Genomic DNA, 24497 nt, shown 5'->3' with positions numbered 1-24497 from the left:
CCCCTCCTATCCTTGATTAAGAAATGTGTCCTGACTGGGGATTGGGCGCCCGCACACAGTGAGCATGCCCTGAGGAGGTCAGACCGTTTCACAGACGGATGGATGAGCCCTCCATCCAAGCCGACTGCCTACTATGGGACAGCCAGGTAGTCATGCCCCAGAAGGGAAGGGAAACATTCATCAGGGAACTCCACAGCGAGCACGCAGGCATCGTGCGAATGAAGGTCATTGTCCCGTCACATATAAGGTGGCCGGGAATTGACTCAGACCTGAAACCTGAAACACTGTGTTCGCAGGCGCACAACGTGTGCCAAGCTGGGCAATGCCCCCAGGGAGGCCCCACTCAGCTCATGGCCCTGGCCCACCAGGCCATGGTCACGTATTCACGGAGACTACGCGGGCCCCCTCATTGTTGTTGATGCGTACTCGAAATGGATCGAGTGCATCATTTTGAATTCGTGCACGACATCCACCACTGTGGAGAGTCTGCGTGCGGTCTTTGCGACCCACAGCTTGCCGGGCATCCTAGTTAGCGACAACGGCCCATGCTTCACTAGCTATGAATTCTGGAAGTTCATGTCGGGTAATGGCATCAAACATGTCAGGACAGCACCGTTGAAGCCGGCCTCCAATGGCCAGGCGGAACGTGCGGTGCAAATCATAAAACAAGGCATGCTCCGGATTCAAGGACCCTCCCTTCAATGCCGCCAATCGCGCCTCCTGCTGGCCTATAGGACCCGACTGTATTCAATCACGGGAGTCCCGCCCGCGGAACTACTCATGAAACGTACACTAAAAACTCGGCTGGCCCTCATTCATCCAGTCCTGTCAGACATTGTTGAGGGCAAGCGCCAGTCCCAAAATGAGTGCCATGACCGTAACTCAAAGGGGAGATGTATAGAAATCGATGACCCTGTATTTGTTCTTAATCACACTTTGGGGCCCAAGTGGCTTGAGGGTACTGTAATTGGTAAAGAGGGGAATAGGGTCATAGTGGTCAAACTTAACAATGGACAGATATGCCGCAACCATCTTGACCAAGTAAAAAAAAGGTTCAGCATGGACACTGAGGAACCTGAGGAAGATCATGAGATGCTGCCCACACCACCGCCAGTGAATGAACAACAAGAACTTTCAGCAGCATGCACAGTCCCTGCGGCCAGCCCGGACAAGCCGGAATCACCACAGAGGACAGAGACGTATGCCAAGACTCAACAACCAGAGCCCCAACTGCGGTGCTCCACGAGTGAGTGTCGACCGCCCGAAAAACTTAATCTTTGACTCCACAAGACGTGGGGGGGGGGAGGTGATGTCATGTATGTAACCTTCATGTAACTGTAACCTTCATGCAACAACACTGCATACTCTATACACCTAAGAAATGCACACCTTGACCACAGTGAGTAAACTTATGGGAGACACTCCTGGCCTGGTCTTTCAGGTATAAAAGGGGAAGCTCCACCCACCTTCATTACTTCTTGGTCCTGTGAATAAAGGTTAGGTCACGGAGTGACTTTATCTGCAGGATGTGCCTCGTGTGAATTTATAGTAGTGTGTAAGGACTGTCGAAATCTCGACTCACAATATACGACTCAGACGCCTTCAGCCCGGCAGATGTTCCTCTAATTTTACTTGCAGCAAGGGAAAAATATCACCTCGTCAAAAGCAAAGTGGAGACCTCCCAAATGGTACAATTTCACGAGATATTTATACAGTAAAAACCCAAGTTATGGCCTCTTCCTGCGTATTGGCTTTGTCTTGCAGTAACTGAATACAGATAAAGAGTTAATTACTACATCCTTGTCCTGACATGGTTTTGAAATATTTCCTTTTGTCAGGGTTATTAGTTGGCCAGTCAGCCATTACTCGATGAGAGTGTGGCAATGAGCTAGTCCCGGCATTGCATTGTGTCAGGATTGTCCAGTTTCCTGGTCAGTTATCTTTTTGCATGAAATGGATGAGGTCTTTACAAGAGATAATGGCTGGTGGTTTGAGTATCTCGAAAAGGGTGGGGCGGAGTAGAACTGGTGTTGCATGGACAATAGCAGAGCACCATGGGTGGTACTTGTCTCAGCAGGACTTGTCTCCTAGCTGTCTGGTGGCCATTGATTAGTTACCAGCTGTTTCAAGCCAGGTTTAGCTGTTTATGCAAATCTACTGTCTGTTACAGAAATTTCTGGAAGGACCAGGACTCCATTTTGTTTCATATCAAAAGGGCACAAAAATACAGTGTGATACAGCTTAGATAAAAAATACATTTCCACAGGACACAACAGTGGATGCACTGGTTGTAATTTACCAAAATTCCCTGGATTCTGGGGAGGTCCCAACAGATTGGAAAACTACAAATGTAACACCCCTATTTAAAAAAGGAGGCAGACAAAAAGCAGGAAACTATAGACCAGTTAGCCTAACATCTGTGGTTGGGAAAATATTGGAGTCCATTTGGAGAAGCATAATTCGGTCAGGCAGAGTCAGCATGGTTTTATGAAAGAGAAATTGATACGTCCTTACTATACAGTATAAATGCACACGAGGCCCATGCTTGAGAGAAGGTCAGTCTGTGACCTATCCTTTATTCCTGAGCACTCAAGTGCAGGAAGTGGGTGGAGCTTCCCCTTTTATATCTGAAGGTCTAGGTTAGGACCTACCCCTCCCACAAGTTCACCACCTAGTGGTCAGTGTTCTCACGGTGTACAACTTAGGTCAGTTTATACATGGGTTACAATGCTGGTTTAATACTTGACATCACCTCCCCCCCCAAAGTCTTATTGGGATCACAGGTTGAGTCTCTCTGGTGGCTTACGCTCCCTTGTAGAGCGCCTGAGTTGGGGCTCCAGTTGTTGGGCGCTGGCCTGAGTGTCTGCTGTTTGCGGTCCCTCAGGCCTGTCTGGACTGCCCACAGTGACTGGGCTCTCCTCCACTTGGTTCCTGTGTTCGGTCACCTGTGGTGGAGTGAACTCTACATCGTGTTCTTCCTCTGCTTCTTCTATGGGGTTGCTGAACCTTCTTTTTGTTTGATCCACATGTTTGCGGCAGATTTGTCCATTGGTAAGTTTAACTACCAGAATCCTATTTCCCTCTTTGGCAACCACAGTGCCTGTGAGCCATTTGGGCCCTGCAGCATAGTTGAGGACAAAAACAGGATCATTTACATCAATACATCGCGCCCTCGCATTCCTGTCATGGTAGTCATATTGTGACTGGCGCCTGCTCTCGACAATTTCTTTCATGGTGGGGTGTATAAGGGATAACCGGGTTTTGAGCGTCCTTTTCATTAGCAGCTCTGCGGGTGGAACCCCTGTGAGCGAGTGTGGTCGGGATCTATAGACCAACAGGAGGCGTGATAAGCGGGTTTGTAGGGAACCCCCTTGGATTCTGAGCATCCCCTGTTTGATTATCTGCACTGCTCGTTCTGCCTTGCCGTTTGAGGCCGGCTTGAACGATGCCGTTCTAACATGGTTAATTCCATTGCCTGCCATGAAGTCCTGGAATTCAGTGCTTGTGAAGCACGGGCCATTATCGCTGACTAAGATGTCCGGTAGACTGTGGGCGGCGAACATTGCCCGCAGACTTTCTACCGTGGCAGAGGATGTGCTTAAATTTAAAATGTCACACTCGATCCATTTGGAGTAGGCGTCTACTACAACCAAAAACATTTTATCCATGAAAGGACCTGCGTAGTCCACATGGATGCGTGACCAAGGCTTGGCGGGCCATGGCCAGGGGCTAAGGAGGGCTTCCCTGGGCGCATTGCCCAGCTGGGCACACGTGTTGCACCTGCGAACACAAAGTTCCAGATCTGCGTCTATACCTGGCAACCAAACGTGTGACCTGGCAATTGCCTTCATCGTGACAATGCCCGGGTGCCCATTGTGGAGTTCTCTGATGAACACCTCTCTGCCCATCTGGGGCATAAAAATTTGTCCAGGATCTGTGAGTATGATACTCGCTCCACAGAGGAAATTGCATTGACATCGCTCCATTTCCAGTTCATGACAGCAAGCCAACTCCTCACCAGTAGTGCGGGACCGTCCCCTGGGACAATCCAGAGTGGCAGTCTGTTCTCCGAATCTTTGTGGGTCACGACTACTGTGGCGCTGCCTAGCACAGAAATGATCTGCTTTGTGTAAGTCCGTAGCTGTGCGTCAATCGGCGATAATTTTGGCCTCCTGGCCTTGGACGCCCACAACTTTTCGAACTGTTTGATACCCATCAGGGACTGGCTGGCTCCCGTGTCTAACTCCATTGATACTGGGATGTCATTGAGGAGCACTTTCATCATTATCGGTGGTGTCCTGGTGTATGAACTGTATACGTGCTCCACATGAACTCGCTGAACTTCAGCTTCCAGCAATTTCCCCCAGCGTTCATTTCTGCAATTTCTGCAGGTATTTTGCTCATCTCTGCAAACTCCGGCTGAGTGTGTGCCTCCACGCCTCCAGCATAAGCTGCAGTTTGAAACAAAAGATCCCTTGCCAGTCGATCATCCCTGACTGCCCCTGTTATTGCCCTTAAGTGTTGATGGCCCCATTACTGGCCGCATTGTCCCTTGCAATGGCGTGAATCGCCGTTCAGCTTGCCATTGTCTCTGTCGAACTCCCCCTCTGGGTTCGACAACATGTTGGGGCATGCACGACTGCCCTTGTCTGCCTGGAGAACTGTGTGCTGCTTTAACAATGTTGAATCTCTGTCCCAACCATTCCTTAACACAGTACCTCTCATCTGTTCTGCTAGTGGCCATGCTCGCGTGGTTTAAATCCCAGTTTCTTGTCGCCATTGATACGTCCTTACTATACAGTATAAATGCACACGAGGCCCATGCTTGAGAGGAGGTCAGTCTGTGACCTGTCCTTTATTCCTTAGCACTCAAATGCAGGAAGTGGGTGGAGCTTCCCCTTTTATATCTGAAGGTTTAGGTTAGGAGTGTCTCCCACAAGTTCACCACCTAGTGGTCAATGTTCTCACAGTGTACAACTTCGGTCAGTTTATACATGGGTTACAATGCTGGTTGAATACATGACAGAAGTCATGTTTGACAAATTTGCTGGAATTCTTTGAGAATGTAACGAACAGGGTGGATAAAGCGGAACCAGTGGATGTGGTGTATTTGGACTTCCAGAAAGCATTTGACAAGGTGCCACATAAAATGTTACTGCACAAGATAAAGGTTCACGGGTTGGGGGTAATATATTAGCATGGATAGAGGATTGTCTAATGAACAGAAACCAGAGAGTCAGGATAAATGGTTCATTCTCGGGTTGGCAATCAGTGACTAGTGGGGTGCCACAGGGATCAGTGCTGGGACCCCAACTATTTACAATCTATGTTAATGACGTGGAAGAAGGGACTGAGTGTAACGTAGCCAAGTTTGCTGATGGTACAAAGATGGGAGGAAAAGTAATGTGTGAGGAGGACACAAAAAATCTGCAAAAGGACATAGGGCTAGAACCTCCACTTTTTTTGCATGCTTAACGCCCACTTAATGCCCATTTTACCACTGAAATGACATATAATGCCCATGTATCGCCCATATACTTTCCCCATATAGCTAACGCCGGAAAAAAATATGACCGCCCGCTCACTTTTTTGGGGCGGAATCATCAGAATGGGCGAAATCAACGCCCATAATGTCGCCCAGCGTTACATTCCATTCGGAATTAATGCCGAAATTCAATAATGCCGCCCGCCCACTTTTTTTGTCGTAAAGAGCACATTTGGTGAAATGCCCAGGAGATCGCCCACCGTCACTTTCCCCACCTCGCACACATATCGCCCACAATATCGCTCGCCCAAAAAAAAGTGGAACGATTCTGAACGAATGCCAGCGGTGTGGCTGGCATTTTTAAAATCCCACTCATACGTGAGGAGCTGAAATCTGAATGATTTGTCTGAAAGTGCGTTGATGTGAGTGACAACGCTGACACACTGCTGTGTGTGTGCAGCTCAGACATCAATGGTGCCCATCATCTTGGTGCCAGTTAAAGTTTACGTTGATTGATATTAAGTTGTATTTAACCCTTTCATGTTAAGGAATCAACCGTGTATAACAGTGCAGTTATCTGAGACAATGCGCAACAAGGTTATGTTCAATAACAAAAATTTAATACCAACATTGGTCTGAAATCATAAGTATCACAGCCACTAACACCCAAACCCTGCCCACACTCCACTTTTTCCACCATTGACATCAATCACATGTTCAACATGTCCAGCAACACAGAATACAAATTCAAAGCAGGAGCATTGTCCCCAGCCCCCATATATTGCAACAAATTGCATACACCCAGATGGAGATATAACACCGCCATCACCTGCAGACATCATCCTCTATCCCTTCCCCTCCTCGCTCCACGGTACCTGGCTGAGGAGCTCCTCAGATGGTGCCTCATTGGGGGGGATGAAGGCAGATGCAGTCGTTGCACGGGTACGGGAGTGGGGGATGCAGAGGGGGCAACATTCTCTGATGCAGAAGCAGAAGCTTGGTCCTTGCTCTCATCTGTCATTCGCATTGATGGAAGGAACCTACGGGTGGTGTGCCATGCTCGGGAACCACAGGGAGGCCTGTGGCAGCAGTGTTTTTGGCTATCGCATCCAGGGCCTCTGCCATCCACAGAATGTACTGGGTCATGGTGGCCAGCTGTCGGGATATGCCCCCCAATGCTTCGATGAGCTGGTCATCAATGTCTACAGTCCTCCTGTACCATCTCTCCGCTGACATGTGGCGCTCGTGGAACAGACCTGCCATGTCCACGGGACCCCCGCGGAGTCGGCGCTGTCCTGGGGACAAATGGGGTGCCCTGTGATGAGATGCTTGGGGCCAGTACCTCCAGAGTGGAGGCGGGAATGACCGAAGGACCACTAGATGGTCTTGGGGTGGAATGGCTTCTGGAGCATGGCGATGCAGGTTCCTCGAAATCTGCGCTTTCATCCATGGAGAACAGACCCAGCAGATTGACAGTCGAGAATCGGAGCTCCTCAGCACCAGATGTAGGATTGTCCGTCGACTCCTGCCCCTCGCCCCCACCTTCTGGCCTCTGTGGTCGTGCCATGGGACACGCTGCTGGATGAGCTGAAAAACACAAATGAGCCCATTACAGGAGAAGGGGATGCTGCATCACAAAGTGAGTCCAGCGCTACACACGGCGTATGAACGACAAAAGCACCACTGCTCTCAAAATCATCGCAGACATCACATTTCATGACCATCAACACATTTGCATTGCAATGATTTTCATTGGGCCAGCATTATTTCTATGACACTTTTAGAAATCATCTATCATCTATGATTGTTCGGATATGAGTGGGTGTGGCATCTATTGACTTCACATCACACAAGGTGTAAGCTTTACTCACGTGGCATCACCTCAGGATCTGCAGATGCATCCGTGGCTATCCGGGGGTGCTTCCCCATGATTGCGAGCACCCGCACCTCCATGTCAGTGATGTCGCTGGGGACTGGTGGTCCCCCACCCGTTCGCCTCTGCACGGACCTCATCGTCGATAACTTCTTCTGTAAAAGGTGACAGGATGACATGGCATGAGAGCATTGCATGATATCATTGCTAGGCACTGTCACAGAGACTGATACAACACATAACCGACAGATGTAATCATTATTATTATGAAAATTATCCTTCTTTACCTAAAGACAGGCACTGTGACCGCAGGCTTTTTGAGTAAAACATTCCCGGTAAAAGTAAAAGACCTCACACCTGATGGTAGTTACTCATGACTGTTATAAATCAAATTATATAAATACATAAGTACATGTAAATCAATGTAATACTTACTCTTGTGGATCCCACAAGGATGTTCCATCGTTTTCAGCACTGGTTTCCCTCACGCACCTCGTTGGTCACTGACGAGACCACCCTCTGCTATCTCGGTCCATATCTTCTGGTATGCCTTTGGGGTGGGCTTCCCACGCCCTCCCTGTGTCAAATCACACCAGCATAACTTGACCTCCTGCAGGAGGGAGGAATTTAGCTCATCTGAGAACCTCCTGGCTCTTTTGCACCCACCAATGTGCTCGTCTCCCAGCTCACTGCTCTCTCCTGCGTCAGTCTCCACAGCGTACTATGATGCCAACTCCTCGCTCTCCATTATAGACCAAATTAGGTCAAATATGTGGCTGGTAACAGCTACTTTTTGTTTGCCTACTTGCTGTGAAGCTCTAAAGTCTCCCTCCTTCTTCCCAAAGCAGCCACACCACACCCAGCCATGCCTTCAGTCCCTCTGAGCTCCCTCTCTCTCTGTCTCCTCTTCTGCGCATGTCATGATGACCCTTGACCTCCAGAATCGCGAGTATCGAGCGTTGTCATGCCATTGCTAAGGAAGTCCACACTTTACGGCAGAAGGTCTAAAAAATGTAACACTACCACCCATCTTATATCGCTCGCGGTAACGCCCATTTTCAAAAGTGGAGTCTAGGTGCTTTGAGAATGGGCGAGAAGCCGACGATCTGAAAACCCTTTTTTAACACCCACGCTAGAAATATCACCCATTTTTGGGTGATAACCACAAAAGTGGAGGTTCTAGCCCATAGACAGGCTAAGTGAGTAGGCAAAAATTTGGCAGATGGAGTACAATGTTGGAAAGTGTGAGGTCATGCACTTTGGCAGAAAAAAAATCAAAGAGCAAGTTATTCTTTAAATGGAGAAAGATTGCAAAGTGCTGCAGTATAGCAGGACCTGGGGATACTTGTGCATGAAACACAAAAGGTTAGTATGCAGGTACAGCAAGTGATCAAGAATGTCAATGGAATCTTGGCCTTTACTGCAAAGGGGATGGAGTATAAAAGCAGGGAAGACTTGCTACAGTTATACAGGGTATTGGTGAGGCCATACCTGGAATACTGTGTGCAGTTTTGGTTTCTATATTTACAAAAGGATATACTTGCTTTGGAGGCAGTTCAGAGAAGGTTCACTCAGTTGATTCCGGAGATGAGAGGGTTGACTTATGAGGAAAGGTTGAGTAGGTTGGGTCTTTACTCATTGGAATTCAGAAGATTGAGAGGTGATCTTATCAAAACGTATAAGATTATGAGAGGGCTTGACAAGGTGGATGCGGAGAGGATGCTTCCACTGATGGGGGAGACTAGAACTAGAGGGCATAATCTTAGAATAAGGGGCCGCCCATTTTCTTCTCCCAGAGGGTTGTGGATCTGTGGAATTTGCTGCCTCAGAGAGTTGTGGAAGCTGGGACATTGAATAAATTTAAGACAGAGCTCGACAGTTTCTTAATCGATAAGGGGATAAGGGGTTATGGGGAGCGGGCAGGGAAGTGGACCTGAGTCCATGATCGGATCAGCCATAATGTTATTGAATGGCGGAGCAGGCTTGAGGGGCCTTATGGCCAGCTCCTTCTCCTATTTCTTATGTTATGTTCTTACGCAGATGCTATGAAACCGCATTGGAGGCATAAGTACTCAATGTGTGAAGAGTGCTGTAGAGGTGAGTGTGTTTAGAATTAGAAACAGAGATGCAGCAGTGTGCCTTTGTGATTGTATGATGAAGGACATGATGGAGAGGAGGGAATTGTTGAGAGTGATGAGGAGGTGGTTAGCATGATCCAGGGGCATGCCTGGTGCAGGCCAGACCCCAACTGGTCCTTGTGCAGGAAAACATGTTTCCTCACGGGATATAAATCATATACCATGAAATGCCATAATTTATATTTTACATATGACAGAATGTCAGTAGCATGTTACTGTACTAATTTTTATAGAATTTTATTTTGCACTTTTTTGGATCAGTGTATATATGGTCTAATTTAATTCATAGAAATTGATTATTATATCATTAGAGCAAGTGGGGTAGATTTTAACAATCAGCGAGTCGACCGACAGAACACGGTGTCTGCCACCTGCTATTTCTGATGGCAGATTTGGTCCATTTTGAGGGTTGTGTCCATTACCATGTAGCTGGAGGCATTGTGGTTGCCAAATGGGCACCTGCTACAGCTCACCTGCTCCAGGCCGCACAATATCTGGCAGCTTGTAGGCCAACCTGGCTGGCAGCAAGGTGGGTTCGGGAGGAGCTGCTGTTCACAGAGGCTGGGGAAATCTGGTGTGGCAGCAACCAACATTATTTTTGTGGAGCCCAGAAGGGAACTTCTGCTCCTTCTGGTCATAGAAAAATAATTTAAAACTTTTCCTTTAGGTTCTTGTGCGACAGGACCGCCAGCTGAAACTGGAGTTTGCACAATGCTTGCTTCATCCAGTTGTATCTCAAACTGACAATAGGGCTCCTATGTATATCATAAGATTCCAATTTGCATAGCAAAAGGGCCTATGGCTGAATCATGCAGGCGTTCCGACCACCATCAGCCGTATTGGGAGTGGGAGTGGGGCGACAAGTTTTTCCCCACTGCTTTAGGATGCTATTGTTCCATTTTTGCTGGGCAGATGCAGCCAAACTCTCCCCCTGTGAATTTTTCTGTTATCTAGTGATAAAAATTGCATTAAAATACTACAGGTCTTATAACGCAATGTAGTATTCCTTCATCATAAACCTGATGTACTTTTCATAAAATGTTCTTTATTAAGTTGCATGCCATGAATTTCTGTTTCAAAGAAAGAAATAATATGTATTTAGAAAGTGCCTTATGAAGTCCTCAGTGATTTAGAACCAATGGATTAATTTCTGAAAAGAGGTCACTGTTACATAAGCAAATAGTTTCACTTTCAAGCCAATTCACTATTTTGTGTGTTTATCTCAGAAACTTAAGGCAATAAATCAGTCTTGAATGATATTTGTTATAACATCTTAATCCTTTGATTGCTGCCTTGAAGTTTATTCATAAGTGTGCATTATCCTTTCTACATATGTAGACAATTTTGTGAACATGATATTGTATTATGTTGTTTTAGGAAGGCCCGATGGTTCCAGGTATTGCACCTGCAGAAGCCAGCACCAGATTACAGATCTGTCAGGTAATAGTTAAAGATAGTAACTGTGTATGAATTAATTGTTAAATGCAATTAAGCAGCAGAAAAACTCATAATCTATTTAGTTTTTAATTGTTCTGTTATAAGGTTTTGCTTATCTGCATTTTGCTAAAGTTTTCCTTCATAAAACCATATAATCATAGAAATTTACGCCACAGAAGTGGCCATTCGACCCATCTTGTCTGTGCCAGATGAAAAAGAGCATTCCCGCCTATTCCCACATTCTAGCATCTTGGTCCATAGCCCTGTAGGTTACAGCACTTCAAGTCCATATCAAAGTACTTTTTAAGGGCTCAATTTTCCCCAAGTCCGTTTTCTGGCGTATTGCCAGAGTTACGCTCGTTTTTCTAGGCTTGAAATGCGGCAGAAATATTTTGCCAAAGTTTCCCCGATGTATAATTCAAATTTGCTGCCGCGCAGCATGTCCAGTCACCTCGGGGGCTTGAGCCTGCTGTCTGTATCGAAAAACGAAGCCACACCTTCAGTGCATGCGCGGGGGAAAAAAGATACGTTTTTGATGTCATTTCAATGGACGCGCATGCTCAGTGCAGCTTGGATTTGGCAATCAGCCATTTTTAAAGAGCCAGTTGTGTGTGTGAGAACATCGAGTGTTGTGTGAGAGCATTGGAAAAATCGCAGCTGGAGCAATACAAGATGCAACGCGGTGCAAGGACCAAGAATTTCTTACAGGAAGAAGTGGAGGCACTTGTTACTGTGACTGAGAACAGATGGCAAGAGCTGGACACCGACAGAGGTCACATAAAAGTTCCACCCAAAGAAATGAAGAAACGCTGGAACCAAGTTGAAGAAGATTACTATGCAGTGGTGACCGCCACGAGATCTGGAGGCCAATGTAAAAAGGAATGGCAGGATCTTGGTCAAGTAGTTGGTGTAAGTAATATTTTCATTTAGTCAATGGAATTGCAATTGCAATTGTAAATGTGACCATCTGCACATCCCACACAGCAGAAAGACACCCTCTCTAAAAAGTTACATTTTCATCTTTGCAGAGGTAGGTGGCACATAATAAAAGGGAAAGAACTCGAACCGGAGGAGGCCCAGCAAATCTGCACCACTGACACCCTTGGAAGAGAGGGTTGCTGCTTTGATGGGTCCTGTCTGGAAAAAACAATCACCACTGCACAAGCTGGGCCCACACTTGGGGGAGAGGGTAAGTCATGCAAATTTATCATGGTCCTTCAAATCAGCCTGCTGCCTGGCCTGCGATGTTTGAGCCTACTCATGCCGCCCACCCTGCCCCCTTCTCTGCTGCTAACCATTTGACTATTCTGTTATCTTTTGCAGAACTTGAGGCCAATCCTGACAATGCAGAAGAAGATTCAGACGAGGATGAGGCTGAAGAGAACATCTTCCAATCCAACCCTCCAGACCAAGAACATGGGGGTGAGGGGGAGGGTATGGAGCTGGATGAAGCTCCCACTGTTGTACTGATTTTGAAGGAGGTGCCGCTCATGGAGGTGACAGCCCCTTCCATGACTAGCGGTTTGAGTGTTAGAAACATAGAAACTTAGAAAATAGGTGCAGGAGTAGGCCATTCGGCCCTTCAAGCCTGCACTGCCATTCAATGAGTTATGGCTGAACATGCAACTTCAGTACACCATTTCTGCTTTCTCGCCATACCCCTTGATCCCCCGAGTAGTAAGGACTTCATCTAACTCCTTTTTGAATATATTTAGTGAATTGGCCTCAGCAATTTTCTGTGGTAGAGCATTCAACAGGTTCACCACTCTCTAGGTGAAGAAGTTTCTCCTCATCTCGGTCATAAATAGCTCACCCCTTATCCTTAGACTGTGACCCCTGGTTCTGAACTTCCCCAACATTGGGAACATTCTTCTTGCATCTAACCTGTCTAAACCCGTCAGAATTTTAAACGTTTCTGTGAGGTCCCCTCTCATTCTTCTGAACTCCAGTGAATACAAGCCCAGTCGTTCTTGATATGTCAGTTCCGCCATCCCGGGAACCAGTCTGGTGAACCTTCGCTGCACTCCCTCAATAGCAAGAATGTCCTTCCTCAAGTTAGGGGACCAAAACTGTACACAATACTCCAGGTGTGGCCTCACCAAGGCCCTGTACAACTGTAGTAACACCTCCCTGCGCCTGTACTCAAATCCCCTCGCTATGAAGGCCAACATGCCATTTGCTTTCTTAACCACCTGCTGTACCTGCATGCCAACCTTCAATGACTGATGTACCATGACACCCAGGTCTTGTTGCACCTCCCCTTTTCCTAATCTGTCACCATTCAGATAATAGTCTGTCTCTCTGCTTTTACCACCAAAGTGGATAACCTCACATTTATCCACATTATACTTCATCTGCCATGCATTTGCCCACTCACCTAACCTATCCAAGTCACTCTGCAGCCTCATTACATCCTCCTCGCAGCTCACACTGCCACCCAACTTAATGTCATCCGCAAATTTGGAGATACTACATTTAATCCCCTTGTCTAAATCATTAATGTACAACGTAAACAGCTGGGGCCCCAGCACAGAACCTTGCGGTACCCAACTAGTCACTGCCTGCCATTCTGAATAGTACCCATTTACTCCTACTTTTTGCTTCCTGTCTGACAACCAGTTCTCAATCCACGTCAGCACACTACCCCCAGTCCCACGTGCTTTAACTTTGCACATTAATCTCTTGTGTGGGACCTTATCAAAAGCCTTCTGAAAGTCCAAATACACCACATCAACTAGTTCTCCCTTGTCCACTCTACTGGAAACACCCTCAAAAAATTCCAGAAGATTTGTCAAGCATGATTTCCCTTTCACAAATCCATGCTGACTTGGACCTATCATGTCACCTCTTTCCAAATGCGCTGCTATGACATCCTTAATATTTAATTCCATCATTTTACCCACTACCGATGTCAGGCTGACCGGTCTATAATTCCCTGTTTTCTCTCTCCCTCCTTTTTTAAAAAGTGGGGTTACATTGGCTACCCTCCACTCCATAGGAACTGATCCAGAGTCTATAGAATGTTGCAAAAATGACTGTCAATGCATCTGCTATTTCCAAGGCCACCTCCTTAAGTACTCTGGGATGCAGTCCATCAGGCCCTGGGGATTTATCGGCCTTCAATCACATCAATTTCCCCAACACAATTTCCCGACGAATAAGGATTTCCCTCAGTTCCTCCTTCTTACTAGACCCTCTGACCCCTTTTGTATCCGGAAGGTTGTTTGTGTCCTCCTTAGTGAATACTGAACCAAAGTACTTGTTGAATTGGTCTGCCATTTCTTTGTTCCCCGTTATGACTTTCCCTGATTCTGACTGCAGGGGACCTACGTTTGTCTTTACTAACCTTTTTCTCTTTACATATCCATAGAAGCTTTTGCAGTCCATCTTAATGTTCCCTGCAAGCTTCCTCTCATACTCTATTTTCCCTGCCCGAATCAAACCCTTTGTCCTCCTCTGCTGAGTTCTAAATTTCTCCCAGTCCCCGGGTTCACTGCTATTTCTGGCCAATTTGTATGCCACTTCCTTGGCTTTAATACTATCCCTGATTTCCCTTGATAGCCACGGTTGAGCCACCTTCCCTTTTTTATTTTTACGCCAGACAGGGATGTACAATTGTTGAAGTTCATCCACGCCGTCTCTAAATGTCTGCCATTGCCCATCCACTGTCAACCCCTTAAGTATCATTCGCCAATCTATCCTAGCCAATTCACGCCTCATACCTTCAAAGTTACCCTTCTTTAAGTTCTGGACCATGGTCTCTGAATTAACTGTTTCACTCTCCATCCTAATGTAGAATTCCACCATATTATGATCACTCTTCCCCAAGGGGTCTCGCACAACGAGATTGCTAATTAATCCTCTCTCATTACACAACACCCAGTCTAAGATGGCCTCCCCCCCTTGTTGGTTCCTCGACATATTCGTCTAGAAAACCATCCCTTATGCACTCCAGGAAATCCTCCTCCACTGTATTGCTTCCAGTTTGGTTAGCCCAATCTATATGCATATTAAAGTCACCCATGATAACTGCTACACCTTTATTGTATGCACTCCTAATTTCCTGTTTGATGCCCTCCCCAACATCACTACTACTATTTGGAGGTCTGTACACAGGGGTTCCCAATAATGTTTTTTGCCCTTTGGTGTTCTGCAGCTCTACACATATAGATTCCACATCATCCAAGCTAATGTCCTTCCGAACTATTGCATTAATCTCCTCTTTAACCAGCAATGCTACCCCACCTCCTTTTCCTTTTATTCTATCCTTCCTGAATGTTGAATACCCTTGGATGTTGAGTTTCCAGCCCTGATCATCTTGGAGTCACGTCTCTGTAAACCCAATCACATCATATCTGTTAACATCTATTTGCACAGTTAATTCATCCACCTTATAACGGATACGCCTTGCATTAAGACACGAAGCCTTGAGGCTTGTTTTTTGAACACAATTTGTCCTTTTCAAATTATGATGTAGTGTGGCCCTTTTTGTTTCTTGCCTTTATTTACTCGGCCTTCCACTATTGCTTTTTACCTTTCTACCATCTGTTTCTGACTCCATATTACTTCACCCTATCTCGCTGCATAGGTTCCCACCCCCCTGCCATATTAGTTTAAACACTCCCGAACTGCATTAGCAAATGTTATCCCCAGGACTTCAATTCCAGTTCTGCCCAAGTGCAGACCGTCCCTTTTGTACAGGTCCCACTTCCCCCAGAACTGCTTCCAATGTCCCAGGAATTTGAATCCCTCCCTCTTGCACCACTGCTCAAGCCACGTATTTATTCTAACTATCCTGCTCCCTCTACTCTGATTAGCACGTGGCACCGGTAGCAATCCAGAGATTATTACCTTTGAGGTCCTACTTTTTAATTTAACTCCTAGCTCCCTAAATTCAGCTTGTGGGACCTCTTCCTGCTTCTTATCTATATCGTTGGTACCTACCTGTACCACAACAACTGGCTGTTTACCCTCCCTCTCCAGAATGCTCTGCAGCTGCTCCGAGACATCCTTGACCCTTGCACCAGGAAGGCAACATACCATCCTGGAGTCTCGGTTGCGGCCGCAGAAACTCCTATCTATTCCCCTTACAATAGAGTCCCCTATCACTATAGCTCTCCCACTCTTTTTCCCGCCCTTCTGTGCAGCAGAGCCACCCATGGTGCCATGAACCTCGTTGCTGTTGTCTTCCCCTGGTAAGTCATCTCCCCCAACAGTACCCAAAACGGTACATCTGTTTTCGAGGGAGATGACCACAGGGGACTCCTGCACTACCTTCCTGCTCTTGCCTTGTCTCTTGGTCACCCATTCACTATCTGTCCTAACCCTTACCTGCGGTGTGACCAACTCACTAAATGTGCTATCCACAACATTCTCAGCATCGCGCATGCTCCAGAGTGAGTCCATCCGCAGCTCCAGTGCTGTTATGAAGTCTGTCAGGAGCTGCAGCTGGACACACTTCCCACACACATAGTAGTCAGGGACACTGGAAGTGTCCCTGACTTCCCACATAGCACAGGAGGAGCATGACATGGGTCCGAACTCTCCTGCCATGACTTAACCCTTAAATTAATTTACTTACTAAAATTTACTTAAACACCAAACAGCTACTTAGTAGTTCACTGCCAATTAAAGCAATCTAAATGCCAATCTAAAAGAGAGTTATACTTACCAGTTGAACAGCCAACCACTTACCAGCTTGGCTGTGACGTCACCTTTCGATTTCGCACCCATCTATATTTGTCTGCAGTTGGTTGGGCTGGTCTCTGGGCCTCCATCTCCTACTCTCGCACTCCTTATCAGCTGCTCTAGTGTCAGCATTGGTAGGAAAAACAAGACAAAACAGCACCTGTCACCCCCACTTGCCCGAACTCACCCACTTACCAAACTCACGAATGCCACTCTTTGCTGCTGCACGAGCTGCCTCTTTTTAAACTGTATCTAGGTCAGTTGTTTACAGAACTGGTTTTAACGAGCTGCTAATTGCCTCCTACTGGAGAGTTAACTTGTTTTTCTCTGCCAAAACCTGAAAGATTCCCAACTATTTAACTTTTCCCCTTTAAATTAAACTGCTACCTACTTAGAAGCTACTGGCAATTGCCACTAACAACTTACTCCAGCCTCCAAATGGTTTAAAGAGAATAACCCTTAAAACTCACCCACTTACCAAATTCACGAATGCCACTCTTTGCTGCTGCACTCCGTGCTCTGCATGAGCTGCCACTTTTTAAACTGTATCTATGTCAGATGACTCACTATTGGTCAGTTGTTTACAGAACTGGTTTTAGCTAGCTGCTAATTGCCTCCTACTGGAGAGTTACCTTATTTTTCTCTGCCTAAACTTGAAAGATTCCCAACTATTTAAGCAACTATGTTGGTGGGACATTCCATGGTTTCACACCTTCCGAGGTTTCAGGTCGCAGTGATGGGGTGCAGCGAGGCACACCCAGGGCCCCACCTTCCGAGGTTGCGGGTCCCAGTGGTGGGGTGCAGTGAGGGGAGGAAGGGAAGGAAAACTCAACCGCACTCTCCTGAGGTGCAGGTTCTCACAGATGTAGTTCAGATGATGTCATTGAGTGTGGAGATCATTGACCTTACCCGATCACTCCTGGACGCCATCAGTGGGGTGAGTGATGAGGTAGTGGGGCTGTCGGGAGAAGTTACAGTAATGACACGATAAATGGGAATGATATCCGGGACTATCAGTGAGGGAATAGTAGCCATGAAGGAGGGAATGTCAGAGGTAGTGCAAACACTGTCACTGACCATGAGGGAGGGAATGTTGCAGGTTGTTCAGACAGTTTTGCTCAACATGAGGCAGGGAATGTTGCAGATCATTGAGACACTGTCAGGGCGATTGAGGGATGGCATGTCGGAGTTAGCTGCTGCAAAAAGGGAATGCGCCCAGACCCCGTGTCCATTGATAGAATCAACTGTCACTCCCACTCCAATCCCGACACCAGCGTCTGGAGAGCCCAAAGCCGGGCCCTCCAACGTGCCGCCTGGGCCCTCCAACGTGCCGCCTGGGCCCTCCAACGTGCCGCCTGGGCCCTCCAACGTGCCGCCTGACGCCGATGCCCCCCACCCTCAAGAGGTGCGCAGTATCCAAGATGTTAGAAAGAATAAGCTTGGTACCAAGCCCAGAAACACTGCATCACCGCCTGTGGGCAGAGGTGGTGGAGAGTCTAAGACCAAAAGCAGAGGGCAGTCTTAAAATAAGGTGGAGGAGAGATGGGTTCAGCCTTTCTTTGCTGCTGCTGCTGTTGTTGTTATTATTGTTATTGTAACTGTTCTCAAATTAGAAGTTTTTTGTAAGTTATGTAAATTTACAAGTTTATAAGTGATCTTAAAGTTTTTAAGCAATCTTAAAGAGTGATATTAAAGTAAAGTTTGATACAAGAATAATGTTATTAAAGTTAAGTTAAGTATATTGTAAACTTCTGAATAAAATATATTTTACATTAAAAGTGAATCATGTTCCGTTAACACAACACAACATTACGGAACAGATCCAAACAGTAAAGATGTCCATGTGAAATAGTTGTCGCTGAGCCCTCAGGCATCAGTAAAGCATTCACGGATGAGCTGCTGGCGCATGGCTCTCACAATCGTTAAAGGGGCCGTGAGTCGGCGAGAAGCCTATAAAGGCCGCGAGCTCGGGAGGTGCGTCGCTGAGTCGGGAGTCCGTGAGTCGGCAAGAGGCCTATAAAGGCCGCGAGCTCGGGAGGTGCATCGCTGAGTCGGGAGTCCGTGAGTCGGCAAGAGGCCTATAAAGGCCGCGAGCTCGGGAGGTGCGTCGCTGAGTCGGGAGTCCGTGAGTCGGCAAGAGGCCTATAAAGGCCACGAAGTCGGGAGGTGCGTCGCTGAGTTGGGAGTCCGTGAGTCGGCGAGAGGCCTATAAAGGCCACGAGGTCGGGATGTGCGTCGCTGAGTCGGGAGTCCGTTAATCGGCGAAAGGCCTATAAAGGCGTGCTTGTGCAGCTACAGGGTGAAGGCAAAAAAGTAGAAAGAAATCGAAAGGTGACGTCACAGCCAAGGGGGTAAGTGATTGGCTGGTGATTGGTAAATAGTTTTTCTTTTCTTTTCTCTATCAGTAAGTAACCTTTAGTATTGTTGTTGCTAATTTAAGTGTATCTAAGGTCAAGTCATGGCAGGAGAGCTCGGACACATGTTATGCTCCTCCTGTACTATGTGGGAAGTCAGGGATGCCTCCGGTTTCCCTGACGACTACGTGTGCGGGAAGTGTGTCCGCCTGCAGCTCCTGACGAACCGCGTTGTGGAATCGGAGCTGCGGGTGGATTCACTCTGGAGCATGCACGATGCTGAGAATGATGTGAATAGCACATTTAGTGAGTTGGTCTTACAGCAGGTAAAGGGTACACAGCCAGATAGGGAATGGAAGACCAACAGGAAGAGCAGTGCAAGGAAGGTAGTGCAGGGATCCTCTGCGGTCATCCCCCTGCAAAACAGATACACCACACTGAGTACTGTTGAGGGGGATGAATCATCAGGGGGGAGCAGCAGCAGCCAAGTTCATGGCACCGTGGCTGGCTCTGCTGCACAGGAGGGCAGGAAAAAGAGTGGTAGAACGATAGTGATAGAGTATTCAATTGTAAGGGGAATAGATAGGCGTTTCTGCGGCCGCAACCGAGACTCCAGGATGGTATGTTGCCTCCCTGGTGCAAGGATCAAGGATGTCTTGGAGCGGGTGCAGGACATTCTAAAAAAAGAGGGTGAACAGCCAGTTGTTGTGGTGCATATAGGTACCAATGACGTCGGTAAAAAAAGGGATGAGGTCCTACGAGGCGAATTTTGGAAGCTAGGAGCTAAATTAAAATGTAGGACCTCAAAAGTAGTAATCTCAGGATTGCTATCAGTGTCACGTGCGAGTCAGAATAGGAATCGCAGGATAGCTCAGATGAATACGTGGCTTGAGGAGTGGTGCAGAAGGGAGGGATTCAAATACCTGGGACATTGGAACCGGTTCTGGGGGAAGTGGGACCAGTACAAACTGGACGGTCTGCACCTGGACAGGACCGGAACCAATGTCCTAGGGGGAGTGTTTGCTAGTGCTGTTTGGGGAGGAGTTAAACTAATATGGCAGGGGGATGGGTACCTATGCAGGAGACAGAGGGAAATAAAATGGAGTCAGAAGCAAAACATAGAAAGGAGAATAGTAAAAGTGGAGGGCAGAGAAACCCAAGGCAAAAAAAAGGGCCACACTACAGCAAAATTCTAAAGGGGCAAACTGTGTTAAAAAAAGAAGCCTGAAGGCTCTGTGCCTCAATGCGAGGAGTATTCGGAATAAGATGGATGAATTAACTGCGCAGATAGCAGTTAACGGATACGATGTGATTGGCATCACGGAAACATGGCTCCAGGGAGACCAAGGCTGGGAACTCAACATCCAAGGGTATTCAGCATTTAGGAAGGATAGAGAAAAAGGAAAAGGAGGTGGAGTGGCGTTGCTGGTTAAAGATGAAATCAATGCAATTGTAAGGAAGGCCATTAGCCTGGATGATGTGGAATCGGTATGGGTGGAGCTGCGGAATTCCAAAGGGCAGAAAGCGCTAGTGGGAGTTGTGTATAGACCACCAAATAGTAGTAGTGAGGTTGGGGACAGCATCCATCAAGAAATAAGGATGTGTGCAATAAAGATACAGCATAATCATGGGCGACTTTAATCTGCACATTGATTGGACTAATCTAACTGGTCGCAATGCGGTGGAGGAGGGTTTCCTGGAGTGTATTAGGGATGGTTTTCTCGACCAATATGTCGAGGAACCAACCAGGGAGCTGGCCATCCTAGACTGGGTGATGTGTAATGAGAAGGGACTAATTAGCAATCTTGTTGTGCGAGGCCCTTTGGGGAAAAGTGACCATAATATGGTAGAATTCCTTATTAAGATGGAGAGTGACGAAGTTAATTCGGAAACTAGGGTCCTGAACTTAAGGAAAAGTAACTTCGATGGTATGAGGCGTGAATTGGCGAGACTGGCAAACGAAACTCAAAGGGTTGTCGGTGGCTAAGCAATTTAAAGATCACATGGATGAACTTGAGCAAATGTACATCCCTGTCTGGAGTAAAAATAAAACTGGGAAGGTGGCTCAACCATGGCTAACAAAGGAAATTAAGGATAGTGTTGAAGCCAAGGAAGAGGCATATAAATTGGCTAGAAAAAAGCAACAAACCTGAGGACTGGGAGAAATTTAGAATTCAACAGAGGACGACTAAGGGTTTAATTAAGACGGGGAAAATAGAGTACGAGAGGAAGCTTGCAGGGAATATAAAAACTGACTGCAAAAGCTTCTATAAAAATGTGACGAGAAAAAGATTAGTAAAGACAAACGTAGGTCCCTTGCAGTCGGAATCAGGTGAAATTATAATGGGGAACAAAGAAATGGCAGACCAATTGAACCAATACTTCGGTTCTGTCTTCACGAAGGAAGATGCAAATAACCTTCCGAAGATACTAAGGGTCAGTGGGTCTAGTGAGAAAGACGAACTGAAGGATATCCTTATTAGGCGGGAAATTGTGTTCGGGAAATTGATGGGATTGAAGGCCGATAAATTCCGGGGCCTGATAGTCTGCATCCCAGAGTGCTCAAGGAAGTGGCCCCAGAAATAGTGGATGCATTGGTGATCATTTTCCAACAGTCTATCGACTCTGGATCAGTTCCCATGGACTGGAGGGTAGCTAATGTAACACCACTTTTTAAAAAAGGAGGAGAGATAAAACGGGCAATTATAGGCCAGTTAGCTTGACATCAGTAGTGGGGAAAATGTTGGAATCGATCATGAAGGATGAAATAGCAGCGCATTTGGAAAGCGGTGACAGGATCGAACCGAGTTAGCATGGATTTATGAAAGGGAAATCATGCTTGACGAATCTTCTGGAATTTTTTGAGGATGTAACCAGTAGAGTGGACAAGGGAGAACCAGTGAATGTGGTGTATTTGGACTTTCAGAAGATTTTTGACAAGGTCCCGCACAAGAGATTGTTGTGCAAAATCAAAGCACATGGTATTGGGGGTAATGTACTGACGTGGATAGGGAACTGGTTGGCAGACAGGAAGCAGAAAGTCAGGATAAACGGGTCCTTTTCAGAATGGCAGGCAGTGACTAGTGGAGTGCCGCAGGGCTCACTGCTGGGACCCCAGCTCTTTACAGTATACATTCACGATTTGGATGAAGGAATAGAGTGTAATATCTCCAAGTTTGCAGATGACACTAAACTGGGTGGCGGTGTGAGCTGTGAGGAGGATGCTCAGCGGCTGCAGGGTGACTTGGACAGGTTAGGTGAGTGGGCAAATGCATGGCAGATGCAGTATAATATGGATAAATTTGAGGTTATCCATTTTGGGGGCAAAAACACAAAGGCAGAATATTATCTGAATGGCAGCAGACTAGGAAAAGGGGAGGTGCAACGAGACCTGGGTGTCATGGTTCATCAGTCACTGAAAGTGGGCACGCAGGTACAGCAGGCGGTGAAGAAGGCAAATGGTAGAGGATTTGAATATAGAAGCAGGGAGGTCTTACTGCAGTTGCACAGGGCCTGAGTGAGGCCTCACCTGGAATATTGTGTTCAGTTTTGGTCTCCTAGTCTGAGGAAGGATGATCTTGCTATTGAGGGAGTGCAGCGAAGGTTCACCAGACTGATTCCAGGGATGGCTGGGCTGTCATATGAAGAGAGACTGGATCAACTGGGCCTTTATTCACTGGAGTTTGGAAGGATGAGAGGGTATCTCATAGAACATATAAGATTCTGACAGGACTAGACAGGTTAGATGCAGGAAGAATGTTCCCGATGTTGGGAAGTCCAGAACCAGGGGACATAGTCTTAGGATAAGGGGTAGGCCATTTAGGACTGAGATGAGGAGAAACTTCTTCACTCAGAGAGTTGTTAACCTGTGAATTCCCTGCCGCAGAGAGTTGTTGATGCCACTTCACTGGATATATTCAAGAGTGGGTTAGATATGGCTCTTACGGTTAAGGGGATCAAGGGGTATGGAGAGAAAGCAGGAAAGGGGTACTGAGGGAATGATCAGCCATGATCTTATTGAATGGCGGTGGAGGCTCGAAGGGCCGAATGGCCTACTCCTGCACCTATTTTCTATGTTTCTATGTTTCTATGGCCTGCCCTCCTCCGCCGTCGTGCTCTGGCCTCAGGCACTTGCATGGTTACCTCATCCTCGTCGTCGTCCTCCTGCTCCTCCTCCTGCTCAGCACCTGCATCTTCCACATCATTATCATCAGCCACTCTCACCCAGGTGGGTCTTCCACTAACAGGTGTTGTTGCCAGGTTATGCAGCATGCAGCACACAACAGTGAACTGACCAACATTCTCAGGGGAGTACAGCAAGTAGCCTCCAGAATGATCCTGGCATCGGAAACGCTGTTTCATTATACCAGTGATCCTCTCAATGATGCTGCACGTCACAATGTGCGACATGTTGTATTGAAGTTCAGCTTCCGTCCGGGTTACGCGTAGGGGCGTCATAAGCCAGGTGGTGATGCCATAGCCTTTGTCTCCCAGTTGCCAGCTGTGCCCTTCTGGCTCTTGCTGCTGAAACATGGCAGATATAACACTGTCGCATAGGATGAACGCATCATGGGTGCTGCCAGGGTATCTTGCATCGACTGACATGATATGATGTTGTCACACACGAGCTGCACATTAATGGAGTGGAAGCCTTTTCCGTTACTTCTTTCTCTCCCTCCCCCTCCCCGGGCTCCAAACCTTCCGATTGGCACCTCGCTCTCTCTCTCTCTTCTCCCACCTTCCTCCCCACGACTTGTTTTGTAGCCGAGCCTCGAACTCCTGTGTCCGAGCGTGAGGCCAATTCTGCCGGCCAAGCCTGCTTCAAGACATTCGTTGGTGGCGTGTGAGTGAGTTAAAAATTGAGAGAAATTCTGAAATCCAACACTTCTACGTTGACAGGTTAAAAAAAGTTGAACTTTATTATTGATTTGGACAGTGTTCGTGACTCCCTCCAAAATCTTTGATTTAAAAACAATGGCATCTTTCAGCACAGATTTGTGAATGTGCGCTGGTTTTCTTTACTCACCAGAAGGTTTTTCGGGTCGACCTAAGAGAAAAAAATGTTGGCCAAACTGCGAACAATTGAAAAAACCGGCTCAGACATGAGGGAAAGAAAAAATGACGTAAAAAAAAAACTGGCCAAGAAAAATGATAACTAATGCAGTTATACTGGCGCAGATCACGGGGGATACTTTGAAAAAAATAAATATGCCAAAAAAAAGGCACGCGCCAAAACAATGGCGCACACAAACGGGGAACATTGAGCCCTAAATGTGGTGAGGGTTTCTGTCTCTACCATCCTTTCAGACAGTGAGTTCCACACTCCCACCACCCTCTGGTTGAAAAAAGTTCTTCTCAACTCCTCTCTAATCCTTCCACCATTACCTTAAATCTTTGCCCCCTGTTTATTGACCTGTCAGTGAAAGGAAATTGGTCTTTCATATCCACTCTAACTCGGCCCCTCATAATTTTATATACCTCATTTAAGTCTCCCCTCAGCTTCCACTGTTCCAAAGAAAACA

The 24497-nt window shown here is 46.9% G+C and overlaps 1 protein-coding gene across 1 annotated transcript in view; it reads left to right on the top strand.

The window, feature by feature from the left end:
* The window catches only part of LOC139266712 (dynein axonemal heavy chain 8-like), a 2132242-nt gene that overhangs the window by 1280025 nt on the left and 827720 nt on the right, over positions 1–24497 (top strand). Inside the window, exon 38 of the mRNA XM_070884298.1 lies at positions 10874–10936. Within this exon, the coding sequence (XP_070740399.1) occupies positions 10874–10936 (63 nt within the window). The remainder of the gene's footprint in view (positions 1–10873; positions 10937–24497) is intronic.

Source organism: Pristiophorus japonicus, chromosome 7 (assembly GCF_044704955.1).
Source record: "Pristiophorus japonicus isolate sPriJap1 chromosome 7, sPriJap1.hap1, whole genome shotgun sequence".
Taxonomy (NCBI): Eukaryota; Metazoa; Chordata; class Chondrichthyes; family Pristiophoridae; genus Pristiophorus; species Pristiophorus japonicus.
Note: the sequence above shows the minus strand (reverse complement) of the source record. Positions and strands in the feature narration are given on the sequence as shown.